The 18,442-nt window shown below is 37.6% G+C and overlaps 1 protein-coding gene and 1 pseudogene across 1 annotated transcript in view; one reads left to right on the forward strand and one right to left on the reverse strand.

Moving 5' to 3' along the window:
- Positions 1-4,233: 4,233 nt before the first annotated feature.
- Positions 4,234-18,442, reverse strand: part of ERO1B (endoplasmic reticulum oxidoreductase 1 beta) — a 43,926-nt gene continuing 29,717 nt past the window's right edge. Inside the window, exons 10-16 of the mRNA XM_054575503.1 lie at positions 17,106-17,132; positions 14,722-14,814; positions 14,348-14,594; positions 13,094-13,163; positions 10,886-10,972; positions 9,826-9,959; positions 4,234-6,394 (exon numbers count right to left, since the gene is read on the reverse strand). Of these exons, the coding sequence (XP_054431478.1) occupies positions 6,334-6,394; positions 9,826-9,959; positions 10,886-10,972; positions 13,094-13,163; positions 14,348-14,594; positions 14,722-14,814; positions 17,106-17,132 (719 nt within the window). The 3' untranslated portion in view covers positions 4,234-6,333. The remainder of the gene's footprint in view (positions 6,395-9,825; positions 9,960-10,885; positions 10,973-13,093; positions 13,164-14,347; positions 14,595-14,721; positions 14,815-17,105; positions 17,133-18,442) is intronic.
- LOC129072106 (uncharacterized) lies at positions 17,402-17,490 on the forward strand (annotated as a pseudogene).

The raw sequence follows: 18,442 nt of genomic DNA on the forward strand, positions 1-18,442 counted from the left end.
CCCTTAGCAGAGAAGTAGGAAGAGCCCTTGCACCAAAGGGTCCAAATACCTTGAAGTCTGCTAATGATGTCCCTGTGCTCCCAACTACATCTCTGATGATTTCCTGAACCTGTCACCAGCTCCTCTGGGCCTGGGCACTGGTGGGGTTCATGCAGTGCGGGGTGTTTGGAGACTTCTGCCCAGATCAAGTCGAGGTTCAGAGTCCTCAGATCCAAATCCAGTGACTCAGCAACTCCTAAAGGGTGTCTGCCTGGTTCCTCCAAAGCCGGACTCCTTGACCCGTGGCTGGGACCTGTCCTTTGTTTTCCTGGCAATAATTACACCTTGTCAACATTAACTTTGTAGCCTCCAAACCTGGCCTGCCCTTTGGACCTGGACTGCCCTGCCACTCAGAACCTCAGACTGTCTCCAGGACAGAGCTTCTGCCTGTGAACTTGAGCACAGTCGCAACTAGAGCTCAGATGCCTGCTCTCTCCAGCTAGATCTGTGGCCTTTCTTGGCTCTGAGCCTCACTTCCCCAGGAACCTGGTTACCCTACAACAGCTCCTCTGTCTCTTTACAGTTCCAAGTCAAGGTGGTCCTGGAGGGCATTAACTGAGGTATACAAAGGGTGTATTTAGGATAAGCAAACTGTTTGACCAGGGCCATTCCACTGGTGTCACTGAGTACCCTTGGTGAATTCACTGCCCCAGGGTCTGGGCATCAGGTTTGCAGACTAACCTGTCCAAGGGAGTAGGACATTTACCACTTAGGGAAATATGTGGGGAAGGAACTCCATGTGGGAAGTTAAATTATGTCAGAACGTAGCAAGGTGAATGCTCCTTTTGCTCTGACCAGGGTTGTTAGGTGGACGATTTCAATCAATCTGTGACACCTGGATGGCATCATCAAGTAGACGCTAAGATCCATTCACAAGGAGGGCACCTCTCCACTGGAACTGCTTCTGTGTTAGCTGCTCCTCCTCAGGTGATAGACTGACTCTTCTCTGGGTGCATCTCGCTAAACTAGGTGGAACCTAGTTACGCTACAGAATTTCCTAGTTCAACGCAGGCAAGGATACTGGTCTGTTTTGTTCACATCCCCAACTCCTAGAACAGTGTGTGCAGTCAGACCCTGCTCTTCGGTGACATTGTCTGTAAACTAACTCCTTGCACCTGCACTTTTAGCCACATGTGCTGACGAACAGGTATAACACTCATTTAAGGGCCCACTTGTGTTTTCTTAGGACTCTGACAAACACCCAACTTTTGGACAAAGAATTCATACTGGAATAAAAAGGAAATAAGGATTCTATATATAGTTCTCAAAATAGTCTTAGAAGCTAAGTCTTAAAATAGAAGCAACGAGATAAAATTCTGTGTATATAGGCATGACATGTCTTGCCTCTCTGCCCTTACCTCATGGGAAATAACACAACAGGCAGTAAAAAGATCTTTATCAGGTAAAGTGTCAAATTAGAAAAGGGACACATTAAGCAGTTAAAAATGCAATGCTTCTTTAAAACACTGAGTAGGGCAGAGTTTTAGCATGACCCATAATGTTAAAAGATTTTTTAAAGCTCATATGGAATAAACGAGAACAGCTAAAGAAAATCGTTTAAAAAAAAAAAAAAGTGGAGGTAGGGAAATGAGCTGGGACCAAAGAACCAGATACTAGAACACAAACCCTGAGTAATTAAAACAGTGAGGTAATGGTGCATCAGGTACTAGGCCAGTGAAATAGAAAGACAACCCAAATACAGAGCCAAGTCCACATGAGATTTTAGGTGAGATAAATGTAACATCTCACACTGGTAAAGGAAAGGACAAACTGTTCAATAAATGATACTGAAATAACTGGGCAATCATCTGGGATACACTCCAAAGGAATAAAAACTTAAACACACTAAGCCATAAATGTTCTAGAAGAAAATATTGGTAAATTATTGCTGTGGAATGAAAAGGCATTCTAAGCATGACTTAAAGCCCAGAAACCACTAAAAAAGCAAAGTGAAAAGACACATTGAAAAAATACTTTTCAGTTCACTACAGTGAAAGAACTAATATCTCTAACCAATAAAGCACTCCTACAAGTTCATGAAAAGATCAACAAGACACTATAAAAATAAGCAAAAGAGCACAAAGGAAATATGAATGGCTCAAATGTATATGTCATTTCACATGTATAGAAGAGCTTTAAAAAATCTTTTAACATTATGGGTCATGCTAAAACTCTGCCCTACTCAGCCAACCTTTCTTGAAATAAAAATACAAAGTAAAGCACATTGGTATGTGATTGTGCGCCTATCACAATGGCAGGTATCGGAGTTTTGAATAACATCTGTGCTGTAAGTCTGTGGGTGGGCAGGCACTGTCTGAATTACAGGTGGGTGTGGGAATTGGCCACTTCCCCCCACCATAGAGGGCAATGTTCTAAAATCTTTCAAACTTACAAATACATATGGTCATTTATCCCCAAATTCTACAAGTGCGTAATTCTATACATGTGAAATGACATATACAAGATCTGGGAACTATCCAAATGCCCATTAATAGGGGATTGGTTAAATGATTGCATGTTCATATAATAGAATACCAAGCAGTCCCCTGCACCAAAAAAAAAAAAAAAAAAAGAGTAAGCTATCTAGTGACATGGAGGTCTGCAAAGTAGGCGGGGGGGACCCAAACAGTATATATATGATGCCACTTCTTATGTAAACATGAGGAAAAAAAGACTTCACATTCCAATTTTATGTACCTAAAACAGTATGAATGGAAACATAAGAAACCAAGACCAGAAGTTATTTTTGGGAGAGGCAGGGGTAGGGGGTGCAGTATTGGATACAAAGAAGACATTCCACTATAGACTTTTTCTATTTTTTGGTTTTTGAACCATGTGAATGTATTACCTGTTCAAAAACTTATTAAGTACACTTAAAAAGCCTCATGACTCAATACAATGCAAAAGATGCTGAGAGTCCTTGCTTTTTAGTGGAATGGTAATGGACCAACTTATAAAATCACACAGAGCACATCCTGAGGAGGCTTTGGAGTTGGACTTCCTGGTTTCAAATTCTAGTCCCACAACCTAATTTAATCCTAATTCGTGACCACAGACATGTGACTTGGACTCTTTCACCCTCAGTGTTCTTGTTTATACACAGAGAAGCGATTGTACCTACTCACTACGATGCTGTGAAGATGAAATCATCCACACAAAGCTCCCAGCCCAGTGGCTGCCAGTGCTGGCTGTCATGATGAGAGGAAACCGCCTCAGACTCCTTAAGATTTTCTCCTTTCTCCACAAATTATAAAGTCCTCGTCTCAAAAAAAGGAAAATTTAAAAGGGAGGAGAAAAACAAGATGGTAGAAATATTTAGTTCACATTTTCTATTATATGGTGGATATGTCAGCACATTACTTGCAATTCTGTTCAAAATCAAAGGTGCCCCTGTAGATATTACTTAACATAAAGTGACATAAATTTGTATGTGTGTCTGGGTTTTGTTTTACTGAATAACCTCCATGGTACCACACACCCAGTCTATTTTGGTGAACAGCTACGGTGTCTGCAGGTACTTCAGTTCACAAACTGCTGAGAGGTTTACTATGAACACTTCCCAGGTTCCCAGCATTGAAGGCAATGCTCATGGAGGTCCAAACAGCTGTCCTTTCTTAAATCCAGTGGCACCGAGGCAAAGCTGGACAGAGTGGCACGGTGTTTCATGTACATACAGAGACTGCAAGTATTGAGTAATTTACAATGTTAAAACGTCAAAACGTTTGACTTAACAAATTTCAAAACTGAAAACTATTACCATTCTGTCTGACCCTTCTCATAGTCTAAGAATCAACACAGGAGAAATGTTCAAATTTTACCAATTTTAATATATAGTATTTCTACCTTACATAAATGCCACTTAAGGAAAAAAATAACTCATGCCATTGAAGGAAGGGATCTTTTCCTTTTCTTCATTTTCATTACTTCATCCACTGGTACAATCATTTCTGTCATTATATTATCAAGTGCTGGATTTTCAAATTAGGTGATGAAATAAACACAAAATGCCAGGAGGTATTACCAGCCAAGCATTTTTACAAAGCAATTAATACCCTTAATATCACTTCACAACAAAAGGTATGCAAGTTGAAAAGCATCTTATATCACATGAACCATAAAATATCACCAGGCTCACAAAACAAAGATTTTTAGAGCTTCCACAATCACTTAAGAAATACACACACACACACACACACACACACAAATGTAGGCTGCACCCAAGTTAATAAAATAAATTTCAGCTTAAACATACTTAATTTTTTTATTTTCTTGGTAGTGAAAAAAATCTGTGTAAATTTTGAAACGAACTTTACCCTAGCTAGACTTTTGGATTTCCTAGAACTCACTCTAATACACAATTTTTTCCTAAGTTTAAAGCAAATCAAAGTAAAGAAATAAGCAATAAATGGGAATGACCAAAGATTTTTACCAGTAAATACAGTTTAAATAATAGGCTTTACCTTTAACTGAGGTAACAGTGAAGTAATGCTACCAAAAAGATTTTTAAATTTACAGTAAAAATAGACAAAGTACAACATTTTCACATTTTCTTAAACTCTGAATGAACACTAAGAATAATTCTTATTAATTTACCAGCAATATTACTTATTCACTTCACATTTACCTGAAGGTCCCTTTCTCCTACCATCCTTATAAATGAAGAGAGTAAGGAGAGAAGGCTCCGATCAAGCCAGCCTGTTGTATTCAGCGTTAAAAAAAACAAAACAACAGCAACAACAACAACAAAAAAACCGTCACCAACAACAACCCAGCTCTATAAAGATCAGAAATTGGGTAAGAAAACAATTAGCTAGTGAGAACTTACTCTGTCCAACCACATCCCTCCCTCCAAGGGTGACTAAATATTTTTAAAAGAGGGGTAAGTCAACTAAATACAATTTAAAGTACACCACTACATCAATGAACACATTTCAGACTTTTGCAGGAGAAGAAAATGGGTTTAAGAGCACTTTACTGACTTCATAAGATTGAAGAGTCTAAGGAAAAACTCCGTATTTTATACCCATATCACTTCTACACAGATGCAACCTTCCAAATTAACTCCCCTGCACCTACTAGCATCCGCTCACATTGCATCTGCTAACATCTTTTTAAAGAATCAATATTTTAAATATTGAGGATATTGAAATCCAGGTTTAGAAAATGACTGTTTAGGACAGATGAGTCATCAGTTGTTACGTATCACCCAAAATACCATTTATGTACGATGAGCTACAGAGACAAAGTGGGGAGAGGCGTGCTTAAGAGTCTTGAACTAATCTACCTGCTTAAATCTCCTACCAAAAAATCAGATTGAGAGGATTGCATAGACTGTGTTCTAAAATAAAATCCTTTAAAAATGCTTATGTTAATTTAAAATAGTAAGTTTTGTGCATATTATGTTTTAAATTGGCATTATAAACCCATAAAATCCCAAATTTTATCAAGACAGAAACTGTTAAATATTTATGCATTTTTTGGTGGGTTTTTTTTTTTTAGAGTAAATGAAAATTTCTAAATTTGGAGTAGAAACAAAGAAACACAAAATCAAAAGATACTGAGGCCTAGGTTATTAGAAAAGAGCCCTCCTGAGCCAGCCCTCTCCACACAGGAAATCTGTCTTGGCGGTGCAGGGGGCAGTACTTACTCACCTTTACCGAAGCAGGTCCTTTAGACCAAAACAAAACTACAACAGCCACTAAAAACTGAGATAAAAACCAATGAAACTGCAGTTGAAGTCCTGAGGCTTCTTAAGTAACTTCTGAAGCCTCACACCGAACAGGCCACTCATCACACAAACAACCTCCACGCCCTAGAAGGTGACACCGAGCCAGACGAGGCTACACACACGTCAGTCACTGATGAACGGTCACACTGAGACCAGCCCTAAACAACACTTGTTCCCCAGTCCCCTTTTCCATAACAGACTGTTAACAGTGTTACTAGGATGGAGACATAGTCATTTCAGTTTGACAACTGGAAATAAAGCATAATAAAACAAGAACAAAACCAATTCTAAACAAACAGCAGAATATTCAACAGATAGAAACGTATGAAATTCAACACAGAATTAGCATAACTTACATGTTTTAAAAGTATATATTTCTTTTATAAATACCTCTAATTGACAGTCTATTAAGAATCATAAATATTCAAGTGAACATTTGAATTTTCTCTTTAAGAGTTCAAAATTCTTGAAGTCTTTGAAGATTAGTCTCCTTTTGCTGAATGTCCAGGAGTAAAAGTCCTCATGTAGTCACTTTATGTCTCTAATTAGACATACAAAAGCCTTTATTACCTACTGTGTTGTAATAAAACTTTAAAATTCTGTAATTCTCTTATACTTGTAGAAAGCCTATTGGAGAGAAAAAAGCACATTAGTATAGCTAATATGCACAGATTTCAAATGATTGATATTGTATATGAGCTATAATTCAGAAGCAAAAATCCAAAATAAAAAAATGTATTCAACATTGAAGCTTTCATTTTAAAATAAGTATGTTGTAATTACTTATTAAAAATTAATAAAACACAGGGCTATGGTTCTTCAGTCTTGGTTTGGAAGGGGCAAAGGAAGCCAGTTACTTATTATCAATACATGAATGATAGAAACAGTGATATGAGTAATTCATTATAATAAAAAAACCTCAAAACATGTACAGTTAGTCTATAAATTCATTTTGCACATTTCTCTCCAAATGTCTGCTCCTTTCTTGTTGCTCCCCAAACACACTAATTTGTTTTATGCTGTTAGCTCCAAGACCTTTAAAGGTAAAGATTCTGTTTATACTGTCTACTGCTAAATCCCACATTTATGGTGTTCAATAAATAAATAATGGATGAATGAATAAAATGCTTCTGGACCCAGGTCCAGCAGTAAAACTCTGGAATGGGAGCCACAAAATAATTCTATGAACTCAATTATCCTTATGTACAATTCAGGGTTGATACAATAAATACCTAATATTTTCTTTCTGTAACTGAGTATAATACAGTATGCAATATTCAGCTCCTTTCTTGACTCTTAAATACTTAATAACTGATAACTTTTCTTATACCAAGAGCTTAGGATATGCCATGCAATGTTCTGAGCGCGCCATGCACATAACCTCATTAACTGTAAAAAAAATCCTGCAAGGTAAAGTTAACCCTGATTTTACATTTGAGGAAAGCCAAGGCTCAAATAGATCAAGTTACTTTCCCGAGGGCAGCCAGCTGGTAGGTGCATTCTACCCAGTTAATCAGATCCAATACCTCAACAAATCCAGGCTCTTTGTGGTCTTAAAACCATTCATTGTCCTTATATTCTAATGGGTTGTATGATTAATAGAAAATGAATTCTTACTCTAATCGTCAGAATATTAAAGGATTGAAACAGATTTTAATTATGAGGAAAAAAACAGTATAATTATTAAACAAAATAAATGTATAAAATTATATGCTGTACCTCAACAAAGTAGCTGTTAAAAAAAAACCCTATTCAATATATACATGAAGATGCGGTAAAAAGCCCAAGGCCTAACTGACTAAAGAAGAGAGCTTAATAAATAGCAGACGTGCTCAGAATGTAAAGTCCACACTCCCAGTCCGATTTAGGCACAGAGAGGATCAGAGAACCCGATGGTTACCAGGCAGAGTATCTGCGGGGAACACAAGCTGCCGTGCACTGTGGCACAGCCTCTGGGGAGGAGCAGCCCAGATCTCCCGATGTGTCACCCAAGAGGTGTTCCCACCTTCTCTAGTATTATTCTAAGATAGACACTGGGCTATTACTTTACCCTTTTAGAGAGGGACTAAAATATTCTACGATATCTAACATGTATATTCATGCCATGTCTGTGTGTTCCCTGGAAAATAAACCACCTGATATAAATGATGAAACTATCAAAAAATGGCTGCTAGTATAGGAAAGACACTTGCAGAGCAGTCAAGATAAAGAAACCACATTTTCCAGGATTCAGTGGCCAGAACCAAAGACAATGCTCACTGTATGTCTCTGCCCACAAGCACCATGTGACAAAGCCATGCTGTGCTGGGTGCCCTGACTGAGGTGTTAAACAGGTATTCACTGTATTAAACAGGTTATCCAACAGAGAAAACCACCAGTCCACTTAAGAAAGACTAATGCATAAACTCCCCTAAGTTAGCATTAATTTTGTCAGTATAGCCAAAATCATTTATTATTTCCATGGTATGATGATAATTAAGTGGAACATACAATGAAGTTAACAGATCCCATTAATTATTAAGAAAAACTACAACATTCATTAAGGGAGAAGTAAGAAATGTATAGAATCTATATGAAGGAAACAATACAGCTCAACTGAATGTAAAAGGAAAATGACTAACCACTATCTGTTTTTCCCTGGGGAGGAAAAGGGGATTAAATTAGGCCATACCTTTCAGCCCACCCTCAGTGTATTTGCCCTTAAAAGAACACAGGTTTCTCCTATCTCCTCTAGTTAGAAAAAAGAATAAGCGCACTAACCATCCATTGGTATCTGTGAACTGCCCTCACCAACACCCACACTGCCAAGGGATTCAGGCAGCCTCTTGGGGTTTAAGAGGTGCTGTCATACATTACCACCTTTTATCTTCAGGGCAACTCTGTGAGGAAGGTCTGTGTCTGCCCCACTTTGCAGAACCACCAGACAGTGGAAAGAGCGGAGCGTTTTGCTTATGCTCACACTCCCAGCACAGGGCGCCGCCAGAGTACAAGGCGCCTGCAGCCCTGGCTCTGAGTCCGGCGCCCTCTAGAGAACAACGGAGGTAAGACCATGCTCTCCAGTAGAACTAGAGTGGGAAGGTGGCAATCAATAATCTTTGTGAGACTCAGAGAAATTCTCAGAAAGTTATATCTGCATCTTTCTCAATTTAACTGTATTTGGATTTAAAATCTTTTTCATTTAAATCACATTTTAAATAAATTTAATTCAGTTTCTCCTTTTTTATCTTACTTCAGACCTCATAAGTGGGTGGACTAAATTTTTCAAGAAATGCCAATTACAGATGGACATTCTATGTCTATCTTACTGGAAACCTCTGCTTACGTGGTCATCTTCAAATACAGGGAAGCGACAAGTGAAATGTTCACTATTAAGATGGGGAAGGGGCAACTAATTTATTTTTAATTTAACTGCCTCTTTTTAACTTAAAAATGTATGTTAAAGAAACATAGAAATAATCTCTGCATCCCTTTGTTCTCTATTTTTTAAATAATTTCTTCCTTAAGGTGACTTTTTTGCATTTTTTCCCAGGGCAGCTTACTATTATTTTTCTCTAATTCCGTTCCTTTTGTTCTGTATTACTCAGTTGCTATTGCATGTATCTCTGTAGGCAAATTCAAATTATTTTTGAAATCATTTGAGGTATAAACAGAAAGCAAACTATGTATCTGTATACAGAAAAAGTAGGGTAAGAACGAGCAAAAGAAAAATGCCTCCTCAGTTTAAAAAATAAGACCAACTGAAAGGTTTCATCTCTCTCTCCTTCATCACCCCTCAACCAAGCTCTCGGACTGCTACTGTTCTTGAACGAGGGATGTTCAAGATGGTCAGCTAAGGAACCTAGTATTAGGGGAGAATGTCTTCTTCCCCACGCAACTGAAAAGCAAACTGAGAAATGGTGGTAAAGATAGAAATGCTGTGAGCTGTTGAGAAACTGGCTTTGGAGTACAGGTATGATAATATATGATAAAAGTTTTCTCTTTGTCTGCAAAACAAACTACTTTAGCAGAGAGGACTTTGCAGTTAGCTGAATGCAGCTGAGAAACCAGTCCCTCCTTACCTTCCAAAAGCATTTAAAAGAGCAACGATTTCCTGTCGAGTCAGTTGGAAGCCTTTCGATGGGCTGTTCTCTGGAAGCTTCTGGATTTCTTTTTCAGAGAATAGTATCTTCAGGGCAGTTCCTAACCCCTGAGTCTAAAAAGAATATTAATAAACTTACAATCAAAATCATACCATGACCACTATAAAGGCTGGCAGGAATACTCAGTTACTGCGATGAGAGTCAGGAAATGTATATGAAACGAACTTCACTGTGTTATTAAACTATGCAAAATGAAGTTTCTACTTCCTCACAGACCATGCACATGATAAATTTATCTCAGCTGAACAGTATGAATATCATACTATTCCAAACTACTAACACCTTTTTTACCTATAAAATGACAATAGGATTACAATGTTCAATATGCAATCTTGAAAGCATTCTTGCAACTTAAAACTTAAAAATCATTAGTGATACCAACACTTAATAATTTAATTATTAGCACTAGAGAAAAAAATCTGATTTCTGTGTAGCCTCCATTAAAATAATTCTGTCTCCTAATTTTCTGACTTGTCTTTGTTAAAAAAAAACAAAACATACAAAATATCCATGCTTTTTACATAGAACATGTAGGGAACTTCACACTAAAACATAATGCTGGGCAGAGGTTTCCTAGTCTATGACTAGGGGGCCTTTTGATCATGGAAACGAATTCAGTGACCAAAACTTCATAATTAAGTCTTTTTTATGTAATTACACTTTACCTTTTACATAGGTATATAAAATACTAGTATACTCTACTTATAACCACCAACTTCAGAAATGAACTAGAGATTTTATCAATAGAAAGATGCACTAAAACCAAAATCATTAACATAGAGTAATAGGAAAAATGTCCTTGCACATACACATATAAGCCACAGAGTTTAATATTAACTTTTTTCATCAAAAACACAAAAAAACCGCACTTCAGATCCTTAACTCAAGGAACAATGAGAGCCTTTAATAAAATGTTTCAACTCCTTAGAGGGAAAATTTGAGATTAGTAAGAATTACAAATAGAAGACAACACACAAACCTGTAATTTCCCCCACAGTCTGCATTTGTCACATCCAACGCAGTCCATTATACGGGAGATGTTCTTGAAATGTAACCGGAATTCCTCCTAACATGTGGAAAGTGTTTGTATTCTAATTACACATTTAAAATGAAACCACCTTTGAATTATAGACAGTAAAAGTTTTGAAGTTTATTAGCGAATGAGTTGTTTTTCAACAGTGAAGAAGAAAACTATTTCAAACTGTTTAACATAAAACATTAATGAAAATTTATAAAATTCATTCCACATATTCAACAAACTTCACTGAGGGGCAACTCTATGCAAAGCACCAACATGAAAATAGTACTCAGCCTTTACTTTTCAGGAACTTCACAGTTGCCGCCATTTAATATGCGTACAACCAATGGTAAATATAGCTACACTAAGTTTCATTTATTTTTGACATATTGCTTTGGGTGGGTCTAAATCAGACAGCTTGTCCTAGAGCGAGGCTGACCTCCACCTCTCTCCTTAGTGCCACACGGCCTGTAACGGGGCTCCCCCCGCATGGATGACCACAGGCTGAATGGGTGTGGAGGGGGGCTGTCTCAGCCCCAGATCCACTAGGGCGGCTTCTCAGGGAAGGGACCTGGGGTTTGCCCACAGGGAGACCCCCGCCTGTGAGCACCTGTGCATGATCCTATGACTAAGGGAAGCCTCATGTTACCTGAGGACATTAGGTAAGAGAAAGTTTCCTTATCTTTTTGACATGGTAAACTTGGAAATAATCATTTTACTGTACCAAGGTGAATATTTTATTGCATGAATCTAGAGACATGTAGCTTGAAAACTCAGGCCACCACAAGCCCAGAGGAACCAGTACCTTGGCCATAAAAAAGACAATATAAATAGAACACAAAACTCCTTTGCTCTTCAGTCTTGCGCAATTCGTGTTCTTTAGAGCAGGTGGAAAAATAGACCTAAGTCCTACTTTACATGCCTTTGGAAAACAGCAAACAAAATTTCCAGCATTTTGTAGCTGAAAGCTAGCTGTACTTCAGTCCTTTATCAGCCTCACCTTCCTCATCTATAAAAAAGATATATAATTACGGTGGTCATACTTTTTACACAAGGGCATTTGGAAGGTCAAAAGTCTATTTGTATAAATACTTAGAAAATAGGAAGTATTACAAAAATGAATTATCATATTAAACGGCAAAATAGCAGTATACCTCTAAAATAATTATGAAGCAAAACAGCCTTCCAAAACTAAAATATTATGTGGCTAAATTATTTAATTTCAGAAATACAAAGGAACTCTTACCAATGGAGACCACTCAATGCTAATTTATTATTTCATGTAGTATATCCACATCTAAAATATCTTGGGGACAAATGTGTTTCAGAATTTTTCAGATTTTAGAAACACAGTGCATTCACTATTTGTTATGAAACGCTTTTCCAGAGTGCATGGCAACACCCCGTAATCAAACACATTAAAGCTTCTGTAAGAATATTTACACAAACATTTAAGAATATTTACACAAAGCAGAATTTTTTTAAAAGGCTACAAATACTCTTACATCAAGTCATGTTAGGTTTTGCTAACTAATTTGCACCAAACACAAGAAACATGTTTCAGTTTTTGGAACCTTCTGGATTTTGGAATTGCATGAAAGGATTATGGAGCTGTGCTAGAAGGCTACTTGCCAGCCAATTTCAAGTACTTTTTATAACATTTTAAGGGTATGATATATCGCTTAATGTACTTACTGTAAGCAAAGGAAAACAAAGACCTCCTCACGTGAAGTTTTATAATGTTCCTAAAATATATTCTCCTTCTTATATCTCAGGTTACAGGTAACCTTTGCCTTTTATGTTAGTCCATAAGGACAAAAACATAAGAGTTTCGTAAATTATTAATGTTCCATAAAACAAGCTTTTGAAAAACATACTATTTATTGCCATCAAAGTGGAGTAAATACAATGTGATTTTAAAGTGAGAAAACTATCAGAACACTGCCCTTTAAAGACATTTACAAAGGTGCCATACGCATTGGTCACACAGGGGCTGAGGACTCGCCAAGCGGTTGGTCAAATGGGAAAGGAGCTAAGAAGGAACTGTGGAGGAGGGGCTCCTGCATCATTTACGGTAAACCCAGCCAACCAACCCCAGCAGGCAAACAGGATTAAAGCACAGCCAGGCAACGGTCCCCTTGCCCGGTCCCCCAGCCAAGGACTTTTTACCTTTAATGACTTGGCCCCCTTTTTGTCACCTGCGAACATGGACTTCTCGTCAAAGTGCATGGGAAAGGACCTGATGGAATGACAATATGATTAAGTTATAGACAAAAATCCAAGTACTATGCATTAGAGCTCTGGTAGAATTTTTTATCCTTACAAATATTTAAAATTCATAATTTACTCATATGTAAGGTTTAGTAACAGGAAAGTGACAAACAGTTCACATACAAACTATTCAATAATAGACTAAAGCAAGATAGCTTTATAATGTATAAGCTCATGTTTTATGAAAAGTATATGAAAAATAACTAAAAATAATTTATGTGAAAAATGTACATACATTATTCTCAATATTTTAAAGCACCTTTTAAAATGTAATGCAGAATTTACTTTATACACCTTTTTAAAAGATTTTATTTATATTTAGAGAGGAGAAGGGAGAAAGGGAAACATCAATGTGTGGTTGCCTCTTGTGCACCCCCTGCTGGGGACCTCGCCTGCAACCCAGGCATGTGCCCTACACTGGCAACTGAATGGCAATGCTTTGCTTCGCAGGCTGGCGCTCAGTCTACTGAGCCACACCAGCCAGTGAGGACTTTAAGCCCTTCTTTTCCAACATTCCTCCATGCTCATTTTAACCACCAGGAAACTCAAGTTCTAAACTCAGCATTTTTTTTTTAAAAAGGTCATATTGTAGAAGGTAAGGCTAATGATGTTGCCTTAGGTATCTATGGATGCGGTAACATATGAACTTAAATAGCAACTGGAAGGCTATGCAATTGGTAGAAAGAACGTTAAAGTGGCACTATATTTAAAGTTGTATTTTAAAATCCAGCCCATTCTCAAGTGTGGAACTGTAATGATGCGTTATAGATGATTTTCAGTTAATATTTTTAGAAAAAAACCTTAAAGACTGCTGTTCTATTGATCATTCCCTTCTCCATTCTAACTCTCTCATTTCTAATAACTGTGAGAAGCTAGCTTGTGTTATATATATATTTTTTAAAGATTTTATTTATGTATTTTTAGAGAGGGGAAGGGAGAGAAACAAAATGTGGTTGCCTCTCACATGCCCCCTACTGGGGACCTGGCCAGCAGCCCAGGCATGTGGCCGACTGGGAATCGAACTGGCAACCCTTTGGTTCATAGGCCAGCACTCAATCCACTGAGCCACACCTGCCAGGGCTGTGTTGTACTTTAACTGCTTCCTCATTCAAACCTGAGTGGAGAGCCTCAGAGCACTTATTGGATTCTTACTTTGTGTCCTGGAAGATACTCAGGAGGAGGGATTTTGTGTCAGCATCGTCTTCTACATTTCCAGTGTAAAGATCAACGATGGAGCGCTCAAAATACGGTGCCACCTTTGACAAAGCTCGCAGCTCAATTAAGTACAGAAAGTACAGATTCTTTAACCTTCTTGGCCCTTCTCCCTTGGTTTCCACAGGGTCAAAGCGGCGTTTAAATTCTTTGATGTTAGGTCCCCAGCTAGGTTTACCCCAGGTTTCTAAAGTGAAAGAGAAATACAAGATATACTTTTAATAAATAGGATTTTTTCTCTATAGAGAATATGTATTTTCTCCCCAAAATTTTCAGACTAACAGGGCAAAATTTCTACGTAAAAGTCTGATTACCTTCCAAAAGATAATTTGCGCATAGATGTAAGTTGATACTGGCATGAAGTCCTGATATAAGCTTATAGAAGACTCTTTTCTCCAGACATAAACCTATTCAGAAAAATATTGAAAAAGATATCACATCCATTTAGATAACAGAAATGCTGAAGATTCAGTACACGGGCTTATTTTTAAAGTTAAGATTCAAGGACATTAAGAATAAGTCAAAGAATAATATGAAAAAATTGGATCAAGATTCTCTCACTAGGAGAGAATATAAGCCTCTGACTTCCAAACAGAGTGAACTAAACGAAAACTGAATAAAGAATAAGACAGAAAATGGGGCTACTGGAGGTTCAAACACTATGGATGCACTTGGCAGGTTCCTACATTACTCAGAAGGCAACAGTACAGATTTTTCATGGTTTAGGTTAAACTAAAGCAAGGTAATTATCAAGTCCTGTTTGGCTTAACAATAGCTTGATATCTCATTCCCTAATTTAGACTTTTTGCTAAAATATTCCCATTGTTATGGATGGAGAACAAAATGTAGAAATTAAATTCTATTTTGAAGCTTCCTCCTAAAAGTATATGGCCAATTTGGAATGTTTACAGTAAAAAGGGATACTGCCTTAATTTGATAAGACATTAGGTACTAACTTCTCCTCTAGTAAAACGCCTAATCTATTGTAACAAAATGATCGGATTTGAAGTTGTCCACTTTCTTTTCCTCCCCACAGGCCTCTCTGCAAGCAGCGGGGACTCATGTCCAGAAAGTGCCTGAAGACTAGAGAAAGGAGAGCAGGCAAAGCAAGGCTTGTGAAGGTGCACAGGCCCAGCAACAAGGCCGGGAAACCGAGGAGGCAATTCTAACATGCAACGCCCACAAGGGCCCTCACTGAGTAGGGAGGAATGGAAACGCACTTTCATAAACATGAAAACCAGGTAACTTCAAGCAAAATGGTAACAGTAAAAGGTCTTCCAGCAAGACAGACGACACAGGTAGGGAACTCTGGACAGCTCCTCCCACAGCAGGCTGCTGGTTCCGAGCAGAGGCTTCAGGGTCACACGTCCAAGCAAAAAGGCAAATTCCTCACAATACAGAGCAAATTCACTACCCCATTTTGAAAGTGGCTCTCATCTTTTTTTTTTTTTTTTTCATTCAAATTCGTCTTCAGCAACTGGATTGATCAGAGGAGACTGATATAATTTTTCCTTTCACAATGTGTGTAATTTGGCATGTGGACATACATTAGTACCTAGTGGTGTTCAAAGGAAGACTCACAGGCATGATCTACTCTCACAGTTGGATGGCAATGGCCACTTTTGTGCCCCAGATGAGGAAACAGAATCTCAGAAAATGTGAGTCAGTTGCCTATAAATAGGAGTCCTTCCCGCACGGGGTGCCCATCAGCCAGATCCTACGAGACCGGTGGACACAGTGTTCCCCAGAACCCAATGTTGCCCATAAATGTCATTCTCGTCCTTCATTATCAATATTCAGGATCTCTTACCACCTCTCATAACCTAAATATTACTTTTCACAATTTGTGGCTTTAGAATAAAACTAATTAGACAGAGCTAAGCATCTTCTCCCACACAGGCATTTATCGATACAATTCCTAGCAGTATCTACACATTAATAACAGTTACCTTAATAATGGCCAATATGTACACATAGCTCATTAAAGATAAAGGTACAATAGACAACTACTTAGTTTAACTCTGTACAGTTCTCGTCAGGTTATGGCTATGAAATATCAATTTTCCTGTATCATTCAGCTTACTTATCTTTCATTAATATATTTTAACTTTTAGTTTTATAAATTAATGGGAATTTGGTAAGTTTTTTAAAAGCATCATATATCCAGTTATTAAAATCCTAGAACATTTCAGCTATTAATAACATCTTATATCTCTAATATTTTCAATATTAGAAAATATAATACAAAAATATATAGTATATTGGGACCTATATTGCTTATCCTTTAATTAGACAAGTTTAGACTATATTGACATGTGTAAAAAAACATGTTTAAAACCTCCCGAATTGAAATTTACCCTCCCTTAATTTCACATACAAAAAGCCCCACTGAAACGCTGGGCCTGGTGGTGTTTGTGAGGCGTGGCTGGATGAGCCCCCTGCAGCAGGAGCGGGGGGGGGGGGGGGGGGGCGAGGAGACAGCGGCAGCCCGCCCTGTGGCTCCACAGCACTGACCTCTGGCCCCACGGTTTTCAAATAGTTGCATCTCAAAATATAACAACCTAAAACATGTTACATTCTTTAGTCAAAGAATGTAGTCAAAGTTAGTTGTCTAGGCAATGACTCCTAAAACTTATAAAAATATATTAAGACGTTTCTTACAAGAATCTAACAAATTTAAAACACAGACATAGTTTACCTTCTAGCCAAGTGTAGAATGATTCTCCTTTAAAAAAGAACACACATACACACAGAACTGGGTTAAAATATTTTAAATAGCAATTTACATATTAGAATAAATTGTCTATAAATATTTTTATGACAGATTAAGGAATATCTTTAGAAATGTCCACTGTTTCATGTGAAAATAAAGCCCAAACATAACTGAAGTATTGGAACGATGTTCTTATAAATGATATTTTGACTAGTAACATTTTTGAGAAAACATTTTCGTCAAAATGTTTTATAAACCTTATTCACTAGAAAGTTTAAACTAAGACTATACTTTCAGGGATCATTTCTATAGTTCATTACTAGAAAGCTTAAACTTCCATTAAGTATAAGGGGAGAGTTTAATAATCTTAAATTTGCTTTTGATGATAACTATAGCACTCTTTTAAATTTCAGAAAAAAGTAGTGAATTATAATTAATACAAAAATCTAATTATTATTCCATATTTTTTCCTGATCTAGTAAAGCTAGGCATATTTCCTCAATTATCTAAGACAACTAAATTTCAAGGGATAATTTTTAAACCTGTTAGTTTTCCAGATGATTCCTCAGTAAAGCTGGCAAGTAGACCAACACTGTTGTTCTGAGAAACAAAATGACAGGCAATACACTCTAACATCTTCCTGCAGATTCATTCATTCAACAGCCTTTTACTAAGGATCGTTCATCATTATCTCCCTTTGTTATTAAAAGAAAAAAAAAATCTTAACAGCTAACAGGAAGGTCTCACGATTCTCAATAATCTGGCCTCTACTCATCTTCCTAATTTACCCCCCATAAAAGTCTATCCTCCTGCTCACAGGGTGTCTCCCCAAACACGCTCGATTTTTCCTTTCTCAACTCCTAGGTTCATGCTATTTCTCCAAACAGCACACACTATCCGATTATATAGACCTAAGCTGTCTCAGATCACTCCAGTGAAATACGATTTCTCTACTGCTACAGAGCTATGTTATGGGCTGTTTGTGCTACATATGAGTAGTGCTTCTTTTTTAAAAAAATTTTTACTTATTTTTAGAGAGAGAGGGGAAGGGAGGGGTAAAGGGAGGTGGGAAGAGAGCAAAAGGGAGGGAGAGAGGAAGAGAGGTGGGGGAGGGGGGAGATGGGGGGAGGAGGAAGAGAGAGAGAGGGAGAGAGAAACATTCATTTGTTCCACTTATTTATGCATTCATTGTTTGATTCTTGCATGTGCTCTGACTGTGGATCGAACCTGCAACCTTAATACTTCTTTATCTTTATGTATAGAGCTTATCCTTTCCGCTATATATATTGTCAGCTCCTAGAGGGAAAGCATCACTTTCTATA

Source organism: Pteronotus mesoamericanus, unplaced genomic scaffold, assembly GCF_021234165.1.
Source record: "Pteronotus mesoamericanus isolate MK-2021 breed Mesoamerican mustached bat unplaced genomic scaffold, CSHL_Meso_final contig_303, whole genome shotgun sequence".
Classification (NCBI taxonomy): Eukaryota; Metazoa; Chordata; class Mammalia; order Chiroptera; family Mormoopidae; genus Pteronotus; species Pteronotus mesoamericanus.